This window comes from Microcaecilia unicolor, chromosome 14 (assembly GCF_901765095.1).
Source record: "Microcaecilia unicolor chromosome 14, aMicUni1.1, whole genome shotgun sequence".
Lineage (NCBI taxonomy): Eukaryota > Metazoa > Chordata > Amphibia > Gymnophiona > Siphonopidae > Microcaecilia > Microcaecilia unicolor.
The window spans coordinates 44779880-44799408 of record NC_044044.1 but is presented as its reverse complement, the minus strand read 5'-3'; the positions used below and the strand labels follow the sequence as shown (position 1 = coordinate 44799408).

The following is a 19529-nucleotide window of genomic DNA, read 5'->3' as shown; positions in this document are numbered from 1 at the left end:
CAAAAAACTAAAAACTTACCTATTCAAAAGGGCATACACTATTGACCCAACATAGATGCCAACGCCCTGCAACGCAGCAAATCCAGCGATCGTATTGGACACTACTTAACCTTCCCTCTCTCTGATCCCCTTACGCCTGAAAGAAATGGACCCTTTATTCGACCACAATATCACCTTGTATTTGTTTCTCTACCGTTCTTGGCAAACGCGTACGGTATTATGTAAGCCACATTGAGCCTGCAAAGAGGAGGGAAAATGTGGGATACAGGTGTAACAAATAAATAAATAAATAAATAAAGCAGTATGGGATTTGTTGTCCTTGATTCTACTCATTGAAATCAGCACAGCAGGTCCCATAATGCACTAGGATGAGGATATCAGAAATCCAGGACAGGATTAAAATCTCTCTCCTGGGTATCTTGGAAAATTCCATCTGAGCTGAACTAGAAGGAAACCCAGGACTAGGTCAGCAGCTCTGGGATTGATCCAGGGCAGGTGGAGAAACCTGCCTGTTGCATACTGAAGATTTTTGGATAGTCTAGAGTTTGCTCCATTTTTATTTGTCTTTTGGCCTGGTTTTATTCCCCCCCCCCCCCATGCATAGGTTTGTAGTTCTGATCTCCTCTGTTCCCCCCCCCCCCACCGCCCCCATGCCAATATTAAGACCATCAAAACTGCAATTCTCTATGTGCAATGTGTGTATATGGAGAGGGGTGTAAAACCAGGACTGGGTCAGCCTCTTATAAAATAATGGCATACTTAATGACCCTTCTCTGCAGGATCTCTTTCCCTTGTATGCCATCAGCAGGTAACTGATTCCAGTTGGTGCCCTGCTCTCTAGAAGGACCAAGTACATCTAAAAATGATACTGTTTCCCAGAGGTATTTACTGCTTATCAATAATTCTCAGCACTATACCGCAGTGAGTTTGACGTTGTCGGTGTTCGCCTGTGCCAAGGTCATTGCTTTGAAGGGTGATATTTATTTATTTATTTATTGCATTTGTATCCCACATTTTCCCACCTCTTTGCAGGCTCAATGTGGCTTACAATACATCATGAATGGTGGAAATATATAAGAGAGTATACATTTAGTGTTACATAAGGATGTTGGGTTACGTGATAATGATGAAGCTCTTCTTTGAGAATGTGTGAAAACAGATTTGAAACACCCCACAACCTTGTTGATAACCCTAAGATCCCACATCCATAGCTTGACATTTTCACTGGCTTCTAGGGTTGTAATGACTGGAGTTGGGGAGGGGGGGTGCAGGGTGGGGAAGAAAGACAGCCTTGTTGTGGTCCAGCCAGTGACTGACCAGAACAATGCAGAGAAAGGTCCCGCCGCACAAAGGGAAATTGTGTTTCCTGAGGTCTCGTGCACGAGAAAGGCAGGTCGATGCAAACTGTTACACTGACCCTGCACCAGAGCATGGAGAGCCGCTGCCTTGGCCTGGGTATCCGGGAGACAGAACACTTGCTTCCTGGGGTAAGAAGAGGGGCAAAGACCCCCTCCTGATATTTCTTTGATTTATTTTTGAGAACCTTTGGCCTGGGAATTTCCTGGAAGTGAGCCATATAACCTTAATGGCATATCTGTAGTGGACAATGTTAGAAGCAGAAATTCTTTTGGATGGCAAAAAAACCACCTTCACCAGGTAAGGCTGTTGCTGGCTTTACTATAAGCAAATGAATTAAACCTTGAAATCTCTTTCCCTGTGGTTTGTCCTCTGACTAGGGATGGCCAGCTCAAAATGTTTCTTTTCTTGTTGTTTCCGATACCGTTTATTTATTTATGACATTTATATTCCGCATTAGCTCGAGTAGAACTCAGGTTCAATGTGTCTTACATGACAATTAGAAAAGCATGAACATGTTCAAAATATCAAACATATAAACGGCGAGTGACCGTACTCACTTGCAAATGCGCAGTAGAGACTTCCCTGTCTGTCCCGCCCCCGCGTCAATACATGATGACGGGGGGGGGGGGGGCGGGACAGAGAGGGAAACTGCGCGAAGGGGAGGGAACCACCGAGGTCACCACCGCTATCTCCCCCCCCCCGAGGTCGCCGCCACTGGTACCCCCCCTGGAGCCGCCGCTGCCGCCACCCCTCCACCTGATCATCTCTTCGCTATTCAACTTACATCTCCGCAGCAGGTAGATCAGCTGAGCTGCCATTGGCCTTCCTTCCCTGCCTGTGTCCCGCCTTCGCTGACGTTATGTCACACGAGGGCGGGACACAGACCGAGAAGGAAGGCCAACGGGAGCTCAGCTGATGTCTGCCTGCTGCGGAGATGTAAGTTGAATAGCAAAGAGACGGGCCGGGTGGAGGGGCGGCGGGGGCGGCGAACTCAGGGGGAGGAGGGGGGGCGGCGACCCACCAGCCCATTTTAACGGGCTCAACGGCTAGTATTAACAGATTAAATTAAATCCCACTACTGCTCCTTGTGATCTTGGGCAAATCACTTTCCTTCTATTGTCCCAGGTACAAATTTAGATTGTGAGCCCTCCTGGGACAGAGAAATATCCAGAGTACCTGAATGTAACTCACCTTGAGCTACTACTGAAAAAGGTGTGAGCAAAATCTAAATAAATAAATAACAGAAAGCAAAATACATCATATAATGTTAGACCAGTAAAACTTGAGTTAGGAACAGCTGTAATTAAATACTTAGGAGTCCTTTTCCAAATCCGCGGCAAAAAGTGGCTTGTGGTTGTGTGGGCCACTTTTTACCGCAGTGGTTTATGGGAATTTCCCTTTTATTTGAGTTTGTCATTAAGAGTGCACACTTTTTCCTGATAGTTCACGCATGCGTCTACTAATTCATGCTTCTGTGTACTATTTGCAAAGTGTGCACTGTTATTGGCAAACGACCAAACACAAAATGTCATGTTTCTTCTGCTTGTTTTCGCTTGTTATCAACATTCGACAATATGGGATATGTTGTCGATATTTCTCCTAAACAGCAAAACAAAAAAGTACCAGGAGCCTTCAAAAAAGGGGATAAGAATTGTAATCGAATGTGTAGATGAAACAATCCTAGAATGGACCCAGTGTGCGTAAATCTACACGCAGGGATTTACACCAGCTTTTCGTTGGTGTAAATGGACTCGCATAGATTCAGTCGCATTAACTACACCACGTGTAAATCTATGAGCAGTATTTAGAATCACTTAGGCTTAATTGCCTAACCTGCGTTAATTTTAGAGCCCAAATATAGAATCGGGGCCATTCCCTCCACCACTCTTAACAAAACAGAACAAAGCCTGAAGCCAGTTTGCTGTGTGCAGTGCTGAATTTATTTAACCTTTGCCCTTGGGATTTGGAAGGGAATGTAGAAATTTCCACAGAATAAAATGGGTGGAAAACGCACAGGCAAGACTTTTACCTCTTTCTTAAATTTTGTCCACATGAGAGGTGTCTCCTTGTGCCCGTCATGCCCGCATGGGTATCGCTAACCCCGTTGATATTTCCTTCCTTACTGAAGTGGCAGCACGTTAAATTCTAAGCCTTGGTACAATGGAAATGACTTGAGAAAGCAAAGTTCCTCCAACATTTGCTACCATAAGTATCCTCCTCCCTTATATTATTTCATTGCATTTAGTTGTTGGAGCAAAATATGGTCAACAGTGCAAAATATTTTAATTATCAAGGAATCACTCCTTAATAATAAAACAAATCTGCTTTATCATCTATAACCCTCCATGAATCGTCAAACCGATATACTGGATATACTTTACATCAAGTGCCATCCAATCAATATTGGGATCCCGGAAAAATTCTAAAAATGTAAATGACACTTTCTGGTGGCCAAGTTTGTCAAATGCACAAGTTTGAGTTAAAAGTCTCAGAAAAAACAAACAAACTTACACCGGAAAATTAAGAAACCTATTTATCCTCATCCAGTGTGTGTGTGTGTATATATATATATACTGGATGAGGATAAATAGGTTTCTTAATATATATTGCATTTGTATCCCACATTTTCCTACCTATTTGCAGGCTCAATGTGGCTTACAAGGTCCCGTTATGGCAATCGCCATTCCAGGGTGAAAGATACAATTGGTAATCCGTAGAGACCAGATGTAAAAAGAAAATAGTCAGAACCTATGTGGAGTGTTGATGTGTTATAAATAACTATTATTCTATTTGGTATGCCTTGTTGAAGAGAGAGGTCTTCAGAGATTTACGAAAGTTAGTTATTTCCTAGATTGTTTTTAGGTTACGTGGCAGGGCATTCCATATCTGCGTGCTCAGATAGGAAAAGCTGGCTGCGTGTGTTAGTTTGTATTTTAAACCTTTACAGCTGGGGAAGTGTAGGTTATTCCACTGAGAATCGCAGTTACATTTGTACCTGTTTTTCATTTGCTCTTCCCTATTTAAAATGAAAGTTTGCTCATATTTTTGTTTTCATTTTCTGATCTGTAAAATATTCAATTTTCTCAATAAAATATTTGAACTGAAAAAAAAAAAAACCTAAGATGTGAAAAAAAATAACATCTTCTTCCCCTTCCATGTTTTAGACTAGTCTCAAGTCACACAACTGAAAATGCAAGGGCTGCTGCTCGTGGCATTCATCTGTCTCTCCTCACTCCCTGCTGGTTTCAGTAGTTATCGTGTGATCGCTAAGAATGAAGGTCTGTGTTTCATTTTCTCCCTTCTAGTTCCCACCTCACTCCAGGTCAACAAAAATGGCCGATCCAGTACTGGTTTTGCCCCATTGCATGTAGGAAGTTGTAGTTCTGCCCAGTGGCGTACCAAGGTGGGGGCAGTCCGCCCCGGGTGCATGCCGCTGGGGGGGGTGCCGCACCTGTAGGCTCTTCGTTTTCATGCTCCCTTTGCCCCGGAACAGGTTACTTCCTGTTCCGGGGCAGAGGGAGCATGAAAACGAAGAGCCGGCAGGCTAGCGGCACCCCCCCCCCCCCCCAGCGGCGTGTACCCGGGGTGGGGGTTCTTTCACCGGGTGTTATTTCGCAGGGGGGGCGTCGCGCTGTTCCGGGGGGGCGCTGCACCCAGGGGGCGGGACACATCGGCGATCCGCCCCGGGTGTCATCCCCCCTAGGAACGCCACTGGTTCTGCCTACTCCCATGCCTGGATAAAGGTTCATTAGTTCCAGACTTAGGAGGTCTCCTGCGCAGAAACAATTTTTCTTCTGGCCAATCATAGCTAGCGCTATGTGTGCAATTGTGACATCAGTGTGAGGCAGTTATGTCACAAGATGGCCTATTCCTATTGGGTTGAGCAGCGGGCTGAGAACCAGAGAAGCCAGAGTTCAGATCTACCACTGAAATTCTGTGACCTTAGGGATGTCAGTTCACTGGTTCCCCCTCCATTGCTTCGGGCACGAATTTAGATTGAAAGCTCTCTAGTGCAGGAAACTATCTTAAAGTACCTGAACGGAGCTTGGAAAGGTGAGTAGTTAAATGCAAATCCTTTTCTTTTTTTTTTTTTTTGTATGTATTTAGCTGTAAGAGCATTCATTTTCCATTTCTGTTTCAAAGATTCTTTGATGTAAAACGTCTAAACCTTATAAAAAAAATGTAATCCAGAAAAGTGGAAAATTCTGTTAGACATCTCAGGCTTTTGAGGATATGACATTGCTCTAGAAAAATGAAGGATTGCCACAATCTGACAATTAACTATACTCAGAGGTCCTGCACAAAGCCAGTTCCAAAAAGCAAAATTGCATTTTTCCTGTAGCAGAGGTATTACATTTTCTCATGTTAGCTGTCAGTAAAGAGCTAATCACATGAAATAAGTGTTAGTTCAAATATTTTTATTGAAATCTTAAACAAGATAGAAAAGAAATTAAAAAAAAAACTGTTCAAAAAGAGGAAAAGTAATAGAAAATATAAAATGAGTGTTAATGAGTTTGTGCTTGTGCACCCCAGGGACCAGGCTGAACTGACAGGACTGTAAACAGAGCAGCTCTTCAGTGCCACCACCTGACGGTTTCTCACAGTGCATTGACAGGGCCATTTAAATAATTTTGTTTGTTTAGGTTTTTAAATTTATGGAGTTGATGCTTTTTGTGGGGATGGGAAGCCCAGCTTTTTAAAATTGCTCCAGGGACTACTAGTTCTGGCTTTGCCCAGTAATTATAAATTACTGGATAAAAATCCCAGTGCATATATCACTGAATGGTTGGATGTGGTGGACGGACTCTTGGGTGAGGCAGTAGTAAGGTTCTAAGTTATATGGCTCAGATGTCATCCGTTCTTCTGGAATGAAAAGAAAATAGGACAATTGCAAGACTATCTGGAATGAAGTGCCATTCATTACTCCTAGAAAGTTTTTTTTACAGACATGAGCTGTGTGGTGGTTATTTCTGTATGCTTATCTATTCATGATGGTAAAGAACCACAGAGGGAGACAGACACTGTCCTAAACAGGGATTGATATCTACAGCTGGTCACATTCTGTATGGCAACTGGGAGATAACCTCAGCAGTGTGGACAGGAATAACTGGGCAATCTAGTACCATAGTGATGCCAACTTTGAGGGGGGAAAAAAACAGCCACTTGCATCCCTCTTTTTGCTGACCTCTGCTCTTCCCCTATAACCAGCCCCCCCAGCACTGCAGACCTTTTCTTCACGCACAGACCAGTCTGAGCAGAGTTTCCAAGTTACCTAGTTCCAAGCGAGAGATTCTGACAAGCCTATCATGCTGCATTATGGGACTTGCAGCATGGATTTCAATGGGTAGAATCAGGGACTATAATCCCACATTGTTCTGAGGCACAAGTTCAAAATCAGAACTGGCCAAAAAATCACCCTCCTGAAACTTGGCATCTCTGCAGCAGGGCCCTGCTGCAGGTAACGCGAGCTAATCTTTAGTAAAAGACCCCCTAAGAGATTTAAGAGTATAGTTATCAACACAGGCTTCCCCTCTTAATTAAAGAAAAAAGAAATGTCTGTAGAAATGGCAGTACCTGCTATATGTAATAAAAGTGAACCAAGTATAAGACAATCAAGCCATTGTGACATGGACATCACTGATGAGGTTGGCTCTTAGACATTGGTGGAATGAGGCATTATGACATCACAGTACCAGAAGTGAGTCAATTACAGGACAATCAAGCCATTGTGACATCACTGATGAGGTTGTCTCTTAGGCACTGGTGGAATGAGTCATTATGACATCACAATATCAGCTTTGATTACCATAGGCTCCAACATTTCACACTAAGGGGGGAAGTTATCAACATGGGCTAGTGTTAAGATGGGTTATTTTAGCACAGTTGCAATGAAGTGGAAACAGGGATGGATTTAGAGTGGGGAAATTAGATTTAGAGTGATTTCATGGTTAGAATCCTGAAAGGGAACTTTAAAACAATACAGGAACGTAAGACCTTTGAAGTCAGAATGATTAAATATTTTGACACCCACCAGACAGGACAACAAAGATCTGGGTTTTCTAGCCCATTATAAACCATAAACTTCTACTGCTTTGTCACCCTCCTGTCTCCATGCATATCTCCCTGTCCCTCATCCACCCAACTCTTCCTGTCTCTCACCTATCCACCCCCATCCTATTAGACTGTCACTGAAATGCTTTGATGTTTCACTTATATATACTGTCATCTACCAACATTTGCTTATTTCCGATCTGACAAAGAAGGGCAACCTTCGAAAGCTAATCAAGAAATGTATTAAGTTATGTCCAATAAAAAAGGTATCATCTTATTTTCTTTGCCATGTTTTATTTTGTTTTATTTCTATTGATTACCTTTAAAAGTGGACTAACACGGCTACCACACCTCTCTACTCAAGAGCAGGGAGAAAAAGTTAGGAGCTTAGCTTAGCTCATAAATCTAGGCAAATGAATGGCAGGCCTAAATTTATTAGTATAACTTTTAAGCTCCTGAATTAAGATGAATTTTCAACTGAAAATGTATACTTCTAAATTTGGCTGAAACTAGGGCACAAATTTAGGAGCTCAGTATTTTCCAAATATTGGGCCCTACATTGACCATTGAAGGCAGTCTTATGGGACCATTGTGCCAAAACCTCCTCAACATTTTATGTGTCAGGTTAACCAGGTCTTTTCTGTACCCATTTCATCTTCAATCTAAAATCTATCTTTTGCATCTCTTTGGTCAGCCAGTACCCCGGGACCACGTCATTTACTGGAGCCCATTTATGATGTGATCCACACTCAAAGAGGTGCCAATGTCACCCTTCCCTGTGTTCTCCGAATACGATCTAGAGTCTACAAGGTGAAGTGGACCAAGGTCAACCCAACAGACGCCCTGGAGAACATCATTCTGATTACTAATGGACAGCAACGAAAGAACTACAACCAGCTTTCTGGGCGGGTGCGCTTGCGCCGGGGCCACCAGAACGATGCATCGTTGATTATCACTGATGTGAGACTGGAGGATGAAGGGAAATACAGGTGTCAACTGGTCAATGGTCTTGAAGATGAAAATTTGTTTTTAAGTCTACGGTTAGATGGTAAAACCCCATTGTGTTCTTGCGTTCAAATATATTTATTGAGTTTTGGAGAACAAATAACAATAATTAACAGCAAGTAAATACATAACAATGTACAGCATCTTGAGAAATGCCAAATAAGGCACTAGGGCATTTCTTACACCACATCAGTTAACAATTACTACATACAGCAGTAACTTTCTCATTCAATTGCCTATTAACAGATGATCTTCTAATCATGCTTAAGTTGCCAGCGGGCTGAATTCTGCTGGTGTCTCCAGCACACTCAGCCATAAGGAACTAATCTAATGGACTTTGGTTGAAGCTGCACCCTACGCCTGGAATAAACTTCCTGAGCCCCTACGTCTTGCCCCATCCTTGGCCACCTTTAAATCTAGACTGAAAGCCCACCTCTTTAACATTGCTTTTGACTCGTAACCACTTGTAACCACTCGCCTCCACCTACCCTCCTCTCTTCCTTCCCGTTCACATTAATTGATTTGATTTGCTTACTTTATTTATTTTTTGTCTATTAGATTGTAAGCTCTTTGAGCAGGGACTGTCTTTCTTCTATGTTTGTGCAGCGCTGCGTACGCCTTGTAGCGCTATAGAAATGCTAAATAGTAGTAGTAGTAGTAGTGAATCTCCAGCCCAGGTCAGCTGTTCTGCTAACAGCCTCCAGGGTTCCCCCGGGGTAAACTCAGCAATTCAGAGATGTAACTTCACAGTCATTCTAAAGACTGAAAGGAGAGTAGGACTCTGTCGGATCAATATTTAAAGTCCACGGTCAGCGTTTGTTGTAAATGCTGCCTAAATTATTCACTGATACGTAACACCACTGTCCAGTCAGTGTGCGATGCTAAATGTCTGAGTGCAGTGCTGAGTACTATCACTATCCGAATATTGGCGATGTTCAAACCACTACTTTGAAGTAATCCTCTAGTATACATCAACTTTTTAATTTTATCAAATTTTATCAGTTTTTCTCAATTTGTTAGTTATTTTAGAACTATAATTAACAAATTGAGAAAAATTGATAAAATTTGATAAATAGTTAATGTACACTTATTTGAAGAGGATTACTTCAAAGTTGCGTATGTTCTAAGATTATTCTCGTTAGTCCCTTTATACATTTTTGTCGAGTATATTCAAACCGCTGTCAGGATAGCTGTATGGATAATAGTTGGACTGCACATTTTCTGGCCTAAATTTATCCAGCTACTTATTTCAATACCGTCGCTCTCCAGACAATTTATTTATTTAAAAACTTTTATTCCGCCTAATCCAAAGTTCTTAGATTATACATAAGAACATACATAAAATCTGAAATCAAAAAACACAGAATTCCTTCATAACAATCCAGACAATCTGCAGTGCAAAAACAAATACAAGCTGAAAAGTCATTCATTACCTCAGCTAAAAAAAAAAAGCTTGCATAGAAAATGAAGTTTTGAGTTCGTTCTTAAACTCTTTGAGATCTTTTATCTTTCTCATTCTCAGAGGCAACCTATTCCAGTTCTTAGGTCCAGCAATGTAAAAAAATTGCTATTCCTGTATTCATCAGATGTAATGACATGGTAAGATGAGACATCAAGCAGCAGTTGACTCTCAGATCGTAATGAGCGTTTAGGCTGATAAATGTGCAATCTGGCTGGCAAAACCTTAGAAACTTGATGTGTCGGTATTTTAAAAATCAAACACAAGATTTTTATTTCTTTATTTATTTGTGGCATTTATACCCTGCTCTTTCCCGCTTGATAGCAGGTTCAGTGCAGCTTACAAAGTATGGTACAAAGTATCACAGAGATAATACAGGTATGGAAACAATGTATCACAGAGATGACATAATTACATAGAGTAGGTTCAGTGCGGCTTACAAAGTATGGTACAAAGTATCACAGAGATGATACAAAGTATGGAACAAAGTGTCGCAAAGATGACATAATTACATAGAGTAGGACAATAATAGGAGATGTGGGGAAGGGATTGGAGTGTGGGTAATACTAATGGTGTGGAAATATGTTTGAGAATTAGGACGAGTCTTTTGGGTAGGCTTTAACTTTATCCTATACTCAATAGGCAGCCAGTGTAAGCCTTTCAAAACTGAAGAAACATGCTCACGACAACTCGTACCTGTCAATATCTTGGCCACTGGATTCTGAGTAATCTGGAGAGCTTTAATTTGAACTTTTTGTATTCTCAGTAAAAGAGCATTACCATAATCAAAATAGGGAGTTATTAGACTTTGTACTATGGTCCTACAATTCTGTTGAATCAGCAAATTCTTGAAATGCCTCACTAAACATAATCTATAATAGACATCTTTAATTATCTTTTGCATGCGAACTTTCATTGTTAAACCTTCATCCAACATTATGCCTAAATCTCTCAATTTTCACTCAGTCAAAATGTTTTCATCATTTAGTTGAAAAAACAGTCCAGAATCTGAGGAAGATCATGAGTTGACAACAGTAAAATTTGTATCTTATTGCTGTTTAATTTCGGACTGTTTGCAGACATCCAACAATTAATTGACTTCATAGTCAACCTCAATTTGTCAAAAGTTGCAGAAACACCATTCTCAATAGGTAACAAAAACTGTATGTCATCTACATACAGTCTGAGCTGTATACCAAAACAATTCATCAAGTGACATAAAGGTATGAGAAAAACATTGAAAAGAATAGCAGACAGGCATGATCCCTGCGGTACACCAGTAGTTACCTCCTTACAATCAGACACATCGTTCCCTTGTGCAACACAAAAACATCTATTCATGAGAAATGAACAAAACCATTTCAAAACCAAACCATTTATCCCAACAGATTGCAGTGTGTTGAGCAAAATGGTATGCTTAATGGTATGAAATACAGCTGACATATCCAAAATTACCAGAAGGAATCGTTGACCACTACGAACCATAAGAACATAAGAATAACCATGGTCCATCTAGCCCAGTATCCTGCTTTTAACAGTGGCCAATCCAAGTCACAAGTACCTGGCAGAAACCCATATCAAACAATGATAGGAACAAGGTTTCAACGTCAAAGGCAACAAAGAGACTGGTCAATAATTCTCCACAATGCTCAATTCTGCTTTTTTTTACTTTTCAGTAACGGTTTTACAACTGCTTTTTTAAAAATCATCTAGTACACTACCTGACTAAAAACATTTATTTATTACATACTTAAAAACAGGGGCTGTTAAATCTGTTTTACATACACTATTCGTTACCTAACAAAAGCTCTCTCAACCATGTCCGAGGCAACCTTACTAAAAGTAACCCACTCATTACCTTGAAAAGGACAACTAGTTTCAATTGGCAATTTAGACTGATCAAATTGACCTGTAATCCATTTCACTTTACCCTCAAACCCTTCAGCACACCTATTACTAGAAATTAATGATAAAGCTGGGGAGTTCTTCCCTTCTTCTTGAACCAAATTAGAGACTATGGAAAAAAGCTCTTTCATACTCAATGACGCTTTCTCAATCTGTTTATCATAAAAATCACATTTCACACTCATGTTTGCATTCCTATATTCAGCCATCTTATCCAAATAAGCAACCTGTGTCACCCTCGAAGGATATTGTCTCCATTCCCTTTCAATTTTGCTTAATTCCTGTTTCTTCAATCTTAAGTTCATTCGAAAAACCATGGAACTTTATTAGATCATTTAACAAAATGTTTCTTCTTAGGAGCAACAGTTTCCAATGATTCAGATGAAACAACATTTCATTTTTTAACCACAACATCCACAGAGTCACTCTCTTGAAATTCAAGCCAGTCAGATTCTTACTTCGTCCTTCAAATCCGTGAATTCAAAAGACTGTTATTATGTGATACCTTTTCCATTTTAAAAGACCTCAAATCCTTACAATAACAAATTCCTAAAGAAATCAAACTATGGTCTAACCACGGTACTACATTAATTGAATCCACAGCCAAAAACTTCTGCTGTTTTACTTTAGGAACATCTAAAGTGTGCCCAGAACTTTGTGTAGGAGCATCAATTTCCTGTTACCATCCCAATGCATCTAACGATATGGATAACATTTGGACTGCACATTTTCTGGCCTAACTTTATCCGGCTACTTATTTTGATAGTGGTTTGAATACTGCTGTGCTCCAGACAATTACCAGTTCCTCTCACCCACCGCCCCAGCACTACCAGATAATATCAAGGTGGTCTGTAAGGATATTCAGCCGCACTATCTGGATAATGGCGGTAAATATCCACATCCAGCATCAGCTATGGGAAATATCCGGATAATGACGGTAAATATCCACAGCCAGCGCCAGCTATGAGAAATATCAGGATAATGACAGTAAATATCCACAGCCAGCGCCAGCTATGGGAAATATCCGGATAATGGCGGTAAATATACACAGACAGTGCCATCTAAGGGAAATATCTGGATAACAGTGGCGGTTATCCGGTTATTTCCCTTTGAATAAAAACCCACATGTTTATAAAGAATAGGCAAATACCATTAATACTCTTTTGTGGCAAAACTGAGGTTTCTGCACTTTGTAGAACCCTTAGTAATTCAAAGTGAAAGAAACTTTTGTACCCACCGTCCTGGCTCTTGGCTACAGATTCTGCAAAGAAAGAACAGAAAGTATTTGATCTTGTCCATCAAACGTGTCTGATTTCTTTTGCAATTCTTTTATTTATCTCCCTTCTCAATCATCCAAGGTGTTGTTTTCCCATACCAGGCAAGATTTGGACGCTACCTGTTCAATTACTTTGATGCAAGGCAGAAGTGTGAGGAACAGGATGCCATGCTGGCCACCTCTTTGCAGCTCTACCAAGGTAAGTGTGACCCCATCAGAGGCCGTGCGGTGCATTGAATGAGCATAAATTCTGGCCCAGAAGGTGATGGAGGAAGCAATGTAAGCAGCTGAGAAGGCTGACCTGTGTTCTCATGTCTGGGGCTATAGGAACTCAACATCTAAATGAAGGTGAGCCCAGGGGCTATAGGCTGGTCCTGGAGAAAAGTGGACTCAGTACAACCTAGGGCTAGGTTTTATTGGGCCAGGGCTGCCAAGTTACCCTGTTCCAGCAGAGAGACGTTTTGGCCAGTCCTCGTTTTGAACTTCTCAAAGCAGTGTGGGAGTTGTAGTCCTTCGTTCTACCCATGGAAATCAGTGTTGTAGGTCCATAATGCACCAGGGTAGAGTTGTCAGAAATCCAGGACTGATCTAAAATCTCCCTCCTAGAACAGGGGAACTTGGCAGCTATGTTGGACTGGCCTAAGGATTATCTAGAAAAGATAGAGGGCATGGGTTTTCTAGACCACCAAGGTCTCCTCTTCAGACTCCAGCAGATGACAGGACAAATGTGGTCTCAAAAGCTCCTGTACGAAATCACATTTGCTCTAATGCTTCAGGCCATACCTTATCTGGATATTATACACTGTTCTGTTATAGCACTGTGTCGATAGGAAGCAGTTCAGCCAGATTTCCACGTATTGTATGCATGCCTTCCTACTTCTTATCTCTTACGAAACCCCTAATACTACATGCTTGATCTAAACCTCAGCTAAAGACTGTACAAATCTGAGCACAAATTCAATCCAGATGCAGCTTTGGCAGCATTAATAACTATACTACAAATTCACTAGAGCTGCAGTTTAACACACTACCACAAGTTCCAACAGAGGGGCGGCGTTAGGGATTTTTCCTCTTTGCTGAAACAGTGGCGGCAAAGCTGTTAATTAGATAGTTGTTGGGTTTTGTTAACTGCTTTTGTGTAACAGTTTTAAGGGGGAAAAAAGGGAGTGTCAGCTGTTAACATTTATGAGGGTGAAAGTTCGTTCAAAGATACATTCCAGTGTGCCTTAAATTTGTGAAATAAGGGCCTGTGCTCTTCTGGCTACAAGGTCCCAGTGTACACTAAGGCTGTTGCTTGTTTTTCTGTCTTCAAATTCAAAGCTTGGACTGAGGGCCTGGACTGGTGTAATGCAGGTTGGTTACTGGATGGCACAGTTCAGTATCCGATCATTAAAACACGGGAACCCTGTGGAGGGAATATTCCTCCGGGAATCCGGACCTATGGGCCGAAGGACACAAAAAAGGACAGATATGATGCTTTCTGCTTCACCTCCACGCTAAAAGGTGAGTTAGCACCAGCAACATCCACGGCGGCTTTCCTTTACCTTCAGGGAAGGTTCCAGTGTCTCAGCTAATTGATTTCCTTGGATTTAATTTTGCACCTTTTTATTACTGGTAACTCAAAGTAAGCTACAGTCAGCTACAGTCCCTGTCCTCAGAGGGCAGACAATCAAAGGCTGGGCTTCCCAGGGGTTAAAAACTATAGGGGAAAATACCCACCTTTCCCCTAATAGTTACAATGTCTCCAAATATATATATATATTTTTGTTACATTTGTACCCTGCATTTTCCCACTCATGGCAGGCTCAATGCGGCTTACATGGGGCAATGGAGGGTTAAGTGACTTGCCCAGAGTCACAAGGAGCTGCCTATGCCGGGAATCGAACTCACTTCCTCAGTTCCCCAGGACCAAAGTCCACCACCCTAACCACCAGGCCACTCCTCCACTGTTGCTACTATTCTACTAGCAACATTCCATGTAGAAGTCGGCCCTTGCATATCATCAATGTGGCCGCACAGGCTTCTACATGGAATGTTGCTAGTGGAATAGCAACATTCCATGTAGAATCTCTGATAGTAGCAACATTCCATGTAGAATCTCCAATAGTAGCAACATTCCAAGTAGAATCTCCAATAGTAGCAACATTCCATGTAGAATCTCCAATAGTATCTATTTTATTTTTGTTACATTTGTACCCCGCGCTTTCCCACTCATGGCAGGCTCAATGCGGCTTACATGGGGCAATGGAGGGTTAAGTGACTTGCCCAGAGTCACAAGGAGCTGCCTGTGCCTGAAGTGGGAATCGAACTCAGTTCCTCAGGACCAAAGTCCACCACCCTAACCACCAGGCCACTCCTCCACTGTTGCTACTATTCTACTAGCAACATTCCATGTAGAAGTCGGCCCTTGCATATCACCAATGTGGCCGCGCAGGCTTCTACATGGAATGTTGCTAGTGGAATAGCAACATTCCATGTAGAATCTCCAATAGTAGCAACATTCCATGTAGAATCTCCAATAGTATCTATTTTATTTTTGTTACATTTGTACCCTGCGCTTTCCCACTTTCCCACTCATGGCAGGCTCAATGCAGCTTACATGGGGCAATGGAGGGTTAAGTGACTTGCCCAGAGTCACAAGAACCTGCCTGTGCCTGAAGTGGGAATCGAACTCACCAACAGAGCAGATTCGCCTTCTCAATGCTGTGACCATGTTGGCTATTTGTACTAATACATTTGCCCAGTACTCCTATATCCTTGGTCTGCTTCTTGCTTGGTGTTTACTGTGGTTATCCTGTAAGCCCAGTTGGCTGTGGGGTTCCCCAGGACAGCTTTAGGAAGCCCTGATCAAAGGGTCTCATGTACTAAAATGCCTTTAATGATGTAACACGCTATTTATGTGTTTAGCTAGTAAATATACTCCAGTGAGATCAACTGGGCATCCATTAAATATGAGACTTCAGTTGGTACCTGAGGCAAAGGAGCAGCAGTGGGATTTGAACTCTGGCACTAGGCCTAATTCTAATGAATTACCTTAGGGTTAGATATTCAGCCAGTGGCGAGCATTTTTTTAGCTGGTGCCATCGTTATTCCTAGATATCCAATACTGGTTCCATTTAACCGCTAGACTTAAGACAGTTAAGTGCCGAATATTGGCACTTAATCACATAAGTGCTCACTCCGTCCCCAGTCCGCAATTGACAAGACAGATTTGGATAGGCTGGAGTGGACTTCGACGGCAATTCCAGTAGTTGGAACCTAAGGACAAGGCTGGGCAGACTTCTATGGGCTATGTCCTAGAAACACCAAAGAAAGACCATGATCAAGTATTTTATATCACATTCGTTGCTGGTTTAATCATGACTTGATAATGAGTGTGTGTGTTGGGCAGACTGAATGGACCGTTCAGGTCATTGCCATCATTTACTATGTTACTATCCAGCTTATTTTCGAAGGAGATCGCTGGCTATCTTCCGATAAAAAATCGGGAGATGGCCGTCTCCTGAACCCAGCCAAATCGGTATAATCGAAAGCCGATTTTGGCCGGTGCTAACTGCTTTCCGTCGCAGAGCCAGCCAAACTTCAAGGGGGCGTGTCGGTAGGGTAACGAAGGCGGGACGGGGGCGTGGTACGAGATGGCCGGCTTCGCCCGATAATGGAAAAAAGAAAGCCGGCCTTGACGAGCATTTCGCCAGCTTCACTTGGTCCCTTTTTTTTTCAGGACCAAGCTTCAAAAAGGTGCCCCAACTGACCAAATGACCTCCAGAGGGAATCGGGGATTACCTCCTCTTACTCCCCCAGTGGTCACAGAGAAGGTTTGCCTGGCCATTGGTTTCATGAAAGCTCTGGGTGTTGCACACCATACAAACGGGCTATTTCTGGGTGCATTAATAAGTCTGACCTGATGTAACTGCTCCCAGGCTCTTCACAATAAGTGGGGTGGAGACCACAGCAAGGCCCATGACTGTGGATGCTGTTTCAGATTGAAAGCAGAGTGGAAAAAGGAGTCTCAGAAAACTGTGTTACCCAGTGGGGATTGACCATTGGAACAATAGAGCAGTGGTCGTAGAGGGATCAATCTCCCCTAGCTTCCATCTAATTTAAATACTTTTGATTGGTGGTTAGGGGCCCGTGACCCTTATTGCCCCAAGGGCCCAGATCACTGTCAGTCTGCCCCTGGTTCAATTAGCCACTTGTTATGTTATCTTGTTCTTTACTTAAAAATACTTTGGAAAGGTAAACTCAGACCCAACTATCAGACTGACTGTTCACGTGTCCTTTAGATTGTAAGCTCTTTGAGCAGGGACTGTCCTTCTTTGTTAAATTGTACAGCGCTGCGTAACCCTAGTAGCGCTTTAGAAATGTTAAGTAGTAGTAGTAATATCTGTGCTTTGTTAGCTATCATGATGTGATCTTTTTAAAATACTGTTATGCTAAGCCATGCCTGATTCACCTGAGTCACCCATAAGCTTCCCATGGCCAGCCATGGCTACCTACAAGATTTTGTTAGTAAGACTTCCACTGCCCATTTTATAACTGGGTGACTGGATGGACCAATTGGTCTTTATCTGTTGTTATCTACTGTGTTACTAAGATTCAAGCAACAGCAGCCACAGCAAAACAATAAATCCTGACAGCCATACAGACTCAAAGAACCATCAACACATACTCTGATTTGCCCATTAACACAGGTAAATAACTTTTGGAAATTGCCCTTATGGATTGGGGAGGGGGAGGTTCAGGCTAGGGACCTGGAAGTTAATTGAGGGAAAGGTTCACTTAGGGCAGGGGTGGCCAACCTCTGCCTTCACCCAGTCGGGTTTTCAGGATTTCCACAATGAATATGCATGAGATTATTGGCATCAGATGGAGGTAGTGCATACAAATAGGTCTCATAAATATTCTTTGTGGAAATCTTGAAACCCAACAGGGTTGTAGCCCTTGAGGACCGAGGTTGGACACCCCTGGCTTAGGGTGCCCAATACCCTCGCATTGGCTCTGACTGGAGCCCCCTTCACTCTCTCTGAGCTGAATGAGTTGGCATATTGTGGTGCATGGTTTGGGTGGAAGGTGCTAGACAGTGAGATGTAACTGGTATCCGTCTCTTCACTTCTTTCCCCAGGGCACGTCTACTTCATCCCTGCACCCGTGAGCTATGCAGAGGCAGTTCTGGCCTGCCAAAAGCAGGGGGCAGCAATTGCCAAGGTTGGACAGCTGTATGCTGCTTGGAAGTTCCTGTACTTAGACCACTGTGATGGGGGCTGGCTGGAAGACAGTAGCGTCCGCTTTCCTATTGTGAACCCTCGAGACCGGTGCGGGGGTCACCCAGACCCTGGGGTGCGGAGTTTTGGCTTCCCTGATAAGGCACAGAGGATATATGGAGTTTATTGCTACACACAGAAGAACAGGGGTGGAGAGCAGGGAGTATGAGGGGGCTCTGCTCTCTGCAACGAGCAGGAATGCTGCCACGCCCCGGGGGGGGGGGGGGATTTTGGCAAGCTGACCATCTGACACCATATCAAAGGCTTTACTACAGAACTCAATGACTAAACTAGTTCCCGGTTAATGCTTCCAAATCATTTGAGAATAAGAATTAAAATAAATCCATTTCTAATAATTGTATAATTTTCATATTATGACAGGGAAGATGATATACAATAAACACCCACATTGTGCCCTGCATGGTTAACGTGCAGTTTGCCACTTTCTCCCCAAAAAGATACATTTAACATGAATCTAAATGAAATAATATAAATTCCACCTTCTATATGTGGTCATTAATTCCTTTCCCAGTCATCAGATGTAAATCATATTTCTTGTACTGATTTTATAATTATTCATGCGATACAGAATTGTTCTGTTTCTGGTATACAGAAGAGATGTACCAAAGTAATTCTGTAATTAATTAGTGTCCGATAATAAATTAATCACATTCAAGTGATATCGACTGGCTTGATCCATAGACAGGAAAATGGGAGGAGGGGCACCGCTGGATCAACTTCTCGCTCTTTGTATCCATGGACGTTTCTTTAGGAATATGGTGGGGGCAGGGGGTGTTATCAAAGCGTGGTATATCTGCATGTTGTCATATCAATAATAGACTCAAATAGTCAGTGCATTTCTTCTAGCAAAAATGGTGCCGGTACTCAAATGCCAGGCCAACCTTCAGGGGTGGGGTGATCACTGAGGGACCCACCCCACAATGGCCAGGCCCCCTGCAACCAGTCACAGAATCTATGACAAGGCAGAATTGGTGTGTACAGCCTGAGCTCTTTCATTAAAACTTGGGGACCATGGGTTAATTTTAGCAGACAATTACCCCCAAGTACCCCCTCAAAAAAAGCCCTGCAAATAGTACTAGCCATTTATTTTCACCACCCAATATTTAAAGTTCCACTCAACAGGTCAAATTAACGATCTTCAGTGGCGTTATCCGGACAATGCTGATGATTAAAATCATTGCAGACTTCCCCT

General features: G+C 42.4%; 1 protein-coding gene across 1 annotated transcript; it reads left to right on the top strand.

Annotated features, from left to right (window-relative positions):
• Positions 1–1376: 1376 nt before the first annotated feature.
• HAPLN2 (hyaluronan and proteoglycan link protein 2) lies at positions 1377–18485 on the top strand. The gene is made up of 6 exons (XM_030186885.1): positions 1377–1656; positions 4524–4637; positions 8105–8458; positions 13138–13254; positions 14376–14558; positions 18178–18485. The coding sequence occupies exons 2-6, from the start codon at positions 4550–4552 to the stop codon at positions 18483–18485; spliced, it is 1050 nt and encodes a 349-aa protein (XP_030042745.1). The 5' UTR covers positions 1377–1656; positions 4524–4549.
• The last annotated feature ends 1044 nt before the right edge of the window (positions 18486–19529 follow it).